The sequence below is a fragment of the Orycteropus afer genome, unplaced genomic scaffold, assembly GCF_000298275.1.
Source record: "Orycteropus afer afer isolate SDZICR_OR568_19922 unplaced genomic scaffold, OryAfe1.0 scaffold00310, whole genome shotgun sequence".
In the NCBI taxonomy this organism is placed as follows: Eukaryota; Metazoa; Chordata; class Mammalia; order Tubulidentata; family Orycteropodidae; genus Orycteropus; species Orycteropus afer.
In genome coordinates this window covers 1,349,027-1,355,387 of record NW_006921897.1, presented here as the reverse complement: position 1 = coordinate 1,355,387, position 6,361 = coordinate 1,349,027, and the positions used below count along the sequence as shown (strand labels likewise).

At 39.6% G+C, this 6,361-nt stretch overlaps 1 protein-coding gene across 1 annotated transcript; it reads right to left on the bottom strand.

Annotated features, from left to right (window-relative positions):
• Window positions 1-2,818: 2,818 nt before the first annotated feature.
• CUNHXorf66 (chromosome unknown CXorf66 homolog) lies at window positions 2,819-5,637 on the bottom strand. The gene is made up of 4 exons (XM_042782417.1): window positions 5,552-5,637; window positions 4,636-4,794; window positions 3,262-3,608; window positions 2,819-3,126 (listed from the first exon to the last, which is right to left on the bottom strand). Exons 1-4 carry the CDS (start codon window positions 5,635-5,637, stop codon window positions 2,819-2,821), a joined length of 900 nt encoding a protein of 299 aa, XP_042638351.1.
• Between the last annotated feature and the right edge of the window lie 724 nt (window positions 5,638-6,361).

The following is a 6,361-nucleotide window of genomic DNA, read 5'->3' as shown; positions in this document are numbered from 1 at the left end:
CTGCTTATGCACAGGGAGACAGCTCAGGGGGCAGGAGAGTATGGAGGGATGGTCACTGGGAAGAGGTAACTATAGGGAGGAAGAGGGAGGGGAGCTGTTGCATTGTAAACTGTGGTCAATGACATGAGACAAAGTACATGTGAACTGCTGTATGGAAAGTGAATTTGCTCTGTAAATCTTCACCTAAATCACAATAAATAAATAAATAAACAAACAAACAAATAAATAAATAAAAGGACCAGACGTTTCTAGCCCAGAACAATGTGCAACTTATTCCTTTCTAGTTTGTCTTTTTAAAATGGAGAATACTAGTAGGAAAGCAAGTCTGTACCTCCCACAGTAATTTTTTTTTTAAATTGTGATTTGGGTGAAAATTTATAGAGCAAATTCACTTTCCATACAGCAGTTCACATACACTTTGTCTCCTGACATTGACTACAATTTTCCACAATGCAACAGCTCCCCTCCCACTTCCTCCCAACAGTTACCTCTTCCCAGTGTCCATCTCTCCATGCACTCCTGCCCCTTGAGCTGTTTCCCTGTGCATAAACAGCCCTTCTTTCTCCCATGATTGTTCTCTCTAAGGAATGTATCTACCTTGGGTAAATGTTCGACTAGTATGCCTGTCTTTTGTTTGGCTGGAAGCCACAGGTGTGGGTTCAATTCCAGACCTGACGGGCAGCTGGGGGCTAGTCTCAGTGGTTCTACCAGGCTCTATCAGACCAGCAAACCTGGTCCCTCCCCCACTTTTATTTTCCCAAATGATTTTGAATTTTGTTCCACATTGTTCTCCCTCTCTATCCAGGATCTCCTACATAGATCCCCCTCTGAGTGGTTGGCAGTGGTAGCCGGACACCATCTAGTTCTTCGGGTCTCATAGTCTTATAGGCTGAAGATCGCATGGTGTACCAGTTGCTGGGAGTAATTGTTTCCATGAATCTTTGGTTTTCTTCATTATTCTTTGCTCTGGGCGAGGAGAGACCCATTGTTGCATCTAGATGGCTGCTGGCAAGCTTTTAAGATCCCAGTTGCTACTCGCCAAAGTCCCACAGTACTTTTTTAATGCATATACCATCTCTTAAGATTTTTATGCATGAACAGCTACTTAGTACCATCTGCAAATTTATGACAACCATATGGGTACAGGCCCAAGATGACCACCTGTGTAGGGGCAGAGGCCATGAGGAAGTCAAGTCTGAAAGAACACAGGGCATCTTTATATACCCTGACAAGATAGGAGAATAGCCTAACTGATTAAAAGTCAAATAGGGATTTGGATCCCACAACAAATTGGTGATCTGTGAATAATCAGATAGTGAAATATCAGTAGCTGGTAGGGAGAAGGCAGTACAGTGCAATGGGAGAATGAACATAAGCCAGTCTGAGATTCAGTTCAGTTACTAGATGTATCTTACTTTGTCTCTGAGCCTCAGTTTACTCTTATAATCTTCCATATAATGGGGAATTGTTGGGGCTTAAATGAGATACATAAAGTGTGAAGGTACCATTAATACCATAGGTCTGGTTAGTCAGTCCTTGCATGTCTCCAAGGGAACTTGAAACATGATTGAATCATGGTTGGCAAACCCCTAGGAATGTTCTTTTTGCTAATGGTTGATGACTATGTTTTGTACACCTGGAGCAATGGGCCATATCAACTTGTCAGTATTACTTTGCACAAGCATCAAGGCTGATGGTGTGCACCTAGTTTCATTGTTAGGTTCCTGGTTTTCAGTTGTCATGGCTGGTCATGTAGTATGATGTGCCTATATGAGCAGCTCTCAATAAAAACCTCAGACCCAGAGATTCAAATGAGCTGTCATGAACAGTGACATTTCAGCAAACTTGAAGGTGGCCTTGGGATCCATGAGATGTAGAGGGACTAGTACACTCCCTGACAAATAGTACACATCAATACATGCCAGCTCTTGACATTTAAATTATGACTGCTACATGTTATATTGGATCACCTGGCAAATAGAATCCTGGATTTTGCCTGCTTTTCTCAGTCATGCCCTTGGAAGAAAGTGAGATTAACATCTTGTCACTGGGGAATTTAAAGAATATAACTCCAAGATTCTGCTCTTGGCTGTCTACCCTGCTAAGTCTGAGAGGGGAGGTACCATGTGGGTAAAACGAGGAGACCTTGAGAATGCACACCAGAGAGAACTCTTTCACCATTTCGAAGGGTAATGAAAAGCCTTGTTGAGAGTTATGAAGAAACACTTAAACTGATATTGTGGAACTCAGGTGTGCATGCTGCAGGCTAGACCAACACCCTGACTCTCACCAAAGGTCGTGGCCACGGGAAGCAGTGGTGTTAGGAGTAGTGGCTATCAAGAATTTCCTCAACTCATCCAGAATCAAGCACACAGAACCAAGCAGCAGGCACTCAGAAAAAGAGACTGTCTTGCAGTGTGAAGACTACATATAAACACTGAAAAATAAGGCTGGGACTTCAATTGGCTAAACTGAAGGAAGGAGGAGTCTAGGGTACCCATGATTACAATTCCTTTTTTAGGTTTGCGTGTGTTTCCATCCAAATGACCAGATCTAAGTAAGGTACGTGGAAAGAGTCTTATGTCTCTAAAATGCAATAAGGAGACAAGGATAATTATTTGCTATACCATGCATTTATTATTTTTCAAGTAAATTCCCTCCAAGATGGTTAGAGCTAATCTCAAAAGTAATTCTATGTGGATTTTCCTTCTCTTGGTGAATTTTTCCCTCTATGGGTGTCTTAAGAGATAGTGAGCCTAAAATAGTACGTTAGTATAAGTTTATGTCTTCATAGTTGGATTTGATTTTTATTGAGCCCTTAACTATTTTGAGTGGCTCTAGGGTGAGCTTCCTTTTGCTTTATGTTACAAATAATGGTTATCTCCCTATCGCTGTCATCATCATCATCACTTGCATCATAAAATATTGTGTTGCCCATGGAATCTTCCTTGTGAAAGGACTGGGATAAACACTTCACTTCACTTAAAAATGGTGGGGTTAGAGCAAAGTTGTTCTTTATCTCAGAACTTTCAGGAGAAGTTTTACAAACAAGGCATTTTTCCTTGTAGCATCGACAAGTCTTGGATGGTAGAGGCCGAGATAACGTGTCTGTCTTATTTATACTACCTGACCATTTTGGATTTGGATGTCTGGGTGGCTTGACCAGTTTGGGTAGACTGGATGGCTTGGGTGGGCAGGGTGGACAAGGTGGCCTGACTGGCTTTTCTGGGTAGGATAAACAGATTTGACTAACTTGCTTACGGGTATGGATTAGCTTGTATGGCTTTTGTAGGTGGGATGACCTGAATAATTGTTCTGGACTTGATGGCCTGGATGACTTTCTACTGGGTGGTCCGCATAACTTTCCTGAACTCGCTGGCCTGGGTAACTTCTCTGCACTGGATGGTATAGGTGACTTTTCTGGACTTGTTGGCCTGAGTAATTTTTGTACACTGGATGGTCTGGATGACTTTTTTTGACTCGATGGCTCAGATAACTTGTCTGTACAGGATAGCAGGGGTTGTTTTTCTGGGCTGCATGGACTGGCTGTTTTTGATTCACTGGGTGATAATCTGGACGGTTTGGCTGCTATCCCTTGTTTTCTGATTCTGAAAATATAGAAAATTTAGAGTATGCTAATTTGAAACAAAAGAATATTACTGCTAACATCAGAAACTGTAGGATACTGTGTCAGTTTAGAACTTTGGTGTCTTTTTGGCTCTATTAAGAAAACCGAACACAGTTAAGAATTGGAATTCACCAGAAGCAGTGTTACAGATATGTAGTCATGTTGCATAATTTTTTCTTTGTCTTAAGAGGATTTCACTGTTTTATCCGCCTTAGGTAACCACATAAACTACATAGGGGTTTACACAAAATTGTTCAGTATCCACTGCTTCAAGAGAGACAGGGAGAATGGGTATTTCATTTATTCTAGAAATTAAAATTTTATAAAAAATGTCACAAGCTTATAACTTGTCACCAAAAAAAAAAAAAAGCTCTTTAGAGCAAAGTCTTTGTTTTCCTATCATATTTATACCATCAGGTTATCTATCTCTCCATGTTTATTTTCACAATATTCCCCCAAAGCTAAAGGAATAGCAAGCACTGGTATGACATTTTAATGATCAGTCCTTGGCCTGGGAAATTCTTAGGGAACCAGTATATCATGGCCAGCCTGATCCTCCTATGGGAAAAGTTGGGACTGAGCTCATGAGAGCAACAACAGTGAACTGTTTTTCATGCTATTTCATCTTAAAATCATAGATTTTCCAAAATGTTTTATTGTCTTTGGGATGCAGAGACCCAATTCCTCCTCTGCCCTTCCTCTTCATGCTCTTCCATATTCTGACAAGCCTGCCTGCTTTTGCCTAGACTCACTTTATACTGAAATGAATAGTCTGGGGCTCAGCTGAACCCTGAATGGGAGACAGCTTTGGCTAAAGTTGACAATATAGTTGAGAATATTTGAGAACTGATACCATTCAAGTGAAGGTATTTACCCACCAGAAGTTGGCAGCTCTTTAAAAGCCTGAACTTCAAATTAAGTAACCACCATGACAGGGAAACCTCTAGTACGTATGTACGTGTACGCACACACACTTTGTATTCTTAATTTAAAGGTGTAAAACTTACATGTCTCCGTTGGTGGCATTGTCGCTCATACAGTTATGATGGAGAAAACACAAACAGGTAAAGACAAAGGACATGATCATAATACCAACAACAATAACGAGGAGACGTCTCCTAAAACTGTCCAGGTTTGTTTCCATTGACTGAAGCTGCTTTGCTCCTGTCAAAGAGATTGTATCCAGAAAATATATTAAGTAACCAAGTTGTCATCCATTTTGATAATGGTTCTCTACAGTAAGTCAAAATGAAGTCTCTTCATTATTGATTTTTTTTAAGCCAGTTTGGGTAGACTGGATGTCTTGGGTGGGCAGGGTGGACAAAGTGGCCTGACTCATTTTCTTCCCTCTATCCCATCTCCAGCCACAGTCTATCTAGAAGCCAGATCTGGGAGGCATTTCTGGCTAGCCAGTAGGATTATCTTGGTTCCCCTGTATCGTGGCTAGATTATCCCATTAACCTAGGTTTCTGAGTGTATGTGTATGTTGTGTGTGTTATGTGTGTGAATGTGTATGATGGGAAAGGGCATGGGCCAAAAACAAATCCTTGCTGAAAATCTGTGTGTTTGGTCTCAAGCCAGATTCATTCACATGGTATTATCTACTTTTGGGGGTTAGGTGGATTAGAAGGGGAGTGGAGGGAGACCATAAGTCTGTACTCTTTTATCCTCATATGTTACTTTGATTTCCACCCAAAACTGTTGTCTTAGAAATCCCTGAAGACCTACAAATGTTAACATCAGAGAAACAGCAGATTTCTTAAATACATTTTGACTCATTATTTGAAGGTAGATTATAATAGATTATAATTTATAAATTTTAAGGTTAAGCACATACCTTTAGTGGCAGATATAGTAGCAGATACAGTAGGAGATCTAGTAGAAGATCTAGTAGGTGATCTAGTAGAAGATACAGTAGAAGATACAGTAGAAGATACATTACTTTGGCTTCCATTGAAACAACTTCTTATCGAAATGGACAAAAGAAGAACGTAAATGAAAAGATTCATGTCCAGGGCTTTCTTCAAATGTTTCTCCTACCAAGGAAACTGCTGTATTATATATGGTTCAGTGTATTCTAAGGGTTTATGACATCATCATTTTCTGTCATATTCTGACAACAAAATATCACCATGGAGAAGCATAAACTTCCATGTACAAAGTTTACCAAATGACTTTTAATCACTTATTTCTCCTTCATATAAAATAATCTATTTAGTTCATACCAAAAATTTGAGACATTATTAAGCACAAAGGGATATATTTAGAAAAAGTAGGGGAAACTGGGATAGCTTTAGAAATTGAAGAACTATTTCTCCTTATTAAATGGTGAGAAAGCATTTTGCAGCCTTGTAGTAGTTCTTAAGTCTTATATTATAGGTGTTAAATCATCCTGGAACATAACTCTGTATGGGGTTTTCTGAATAAAATTAAGATGTTGAGTAGTTCCTGTACCTGTTTATTGAGCTGCTGTTAACTATCAGGCTGTATCTCAGTCCACTTAGTCATTTATTCAACATTTATAGAGTGCATCTATACACCACCATGTTTAATGCTTAATGCTGCAGATACAAACATGACCAATTTAAGTAGGGAATACAAATGATTAAAAAGCAGTGTGAAATGGACTATATTAAGATTAAGTGCAGCACATCAAAAGAGAAGAAAGAGCCAAAATCAACACTTTAAACGAACATCTCCAACAATTAGAGAAAGAACAGCAAGAAAAGCCCA

Excerpts from the sequence above, each read along its gene's own strand:
- CUNHXorf66 (XM_042782417.1), bottom strand. The coding sequence starts at position 5,637 with ATGAATCTTTTCATTTACGTTCTTCTTTTGTCCATTTCGATAAGAAGT. Across the intron at positions 4,795-5,551 it reads AGTAATGTATCTTCTACTGT|AGGAGCAAAGCAGCTTCAGT; the intron begins ATCTTCTACTGT and ends AATCTCTTTGAC. Across the intron at positions 3,609-4,635 it reads AATGCCACCAACGGAGACAT|AATCAGAAAACAAGGGATAG; the intron begins GTAAGTTTTACA and ends CTATATTTTCAG.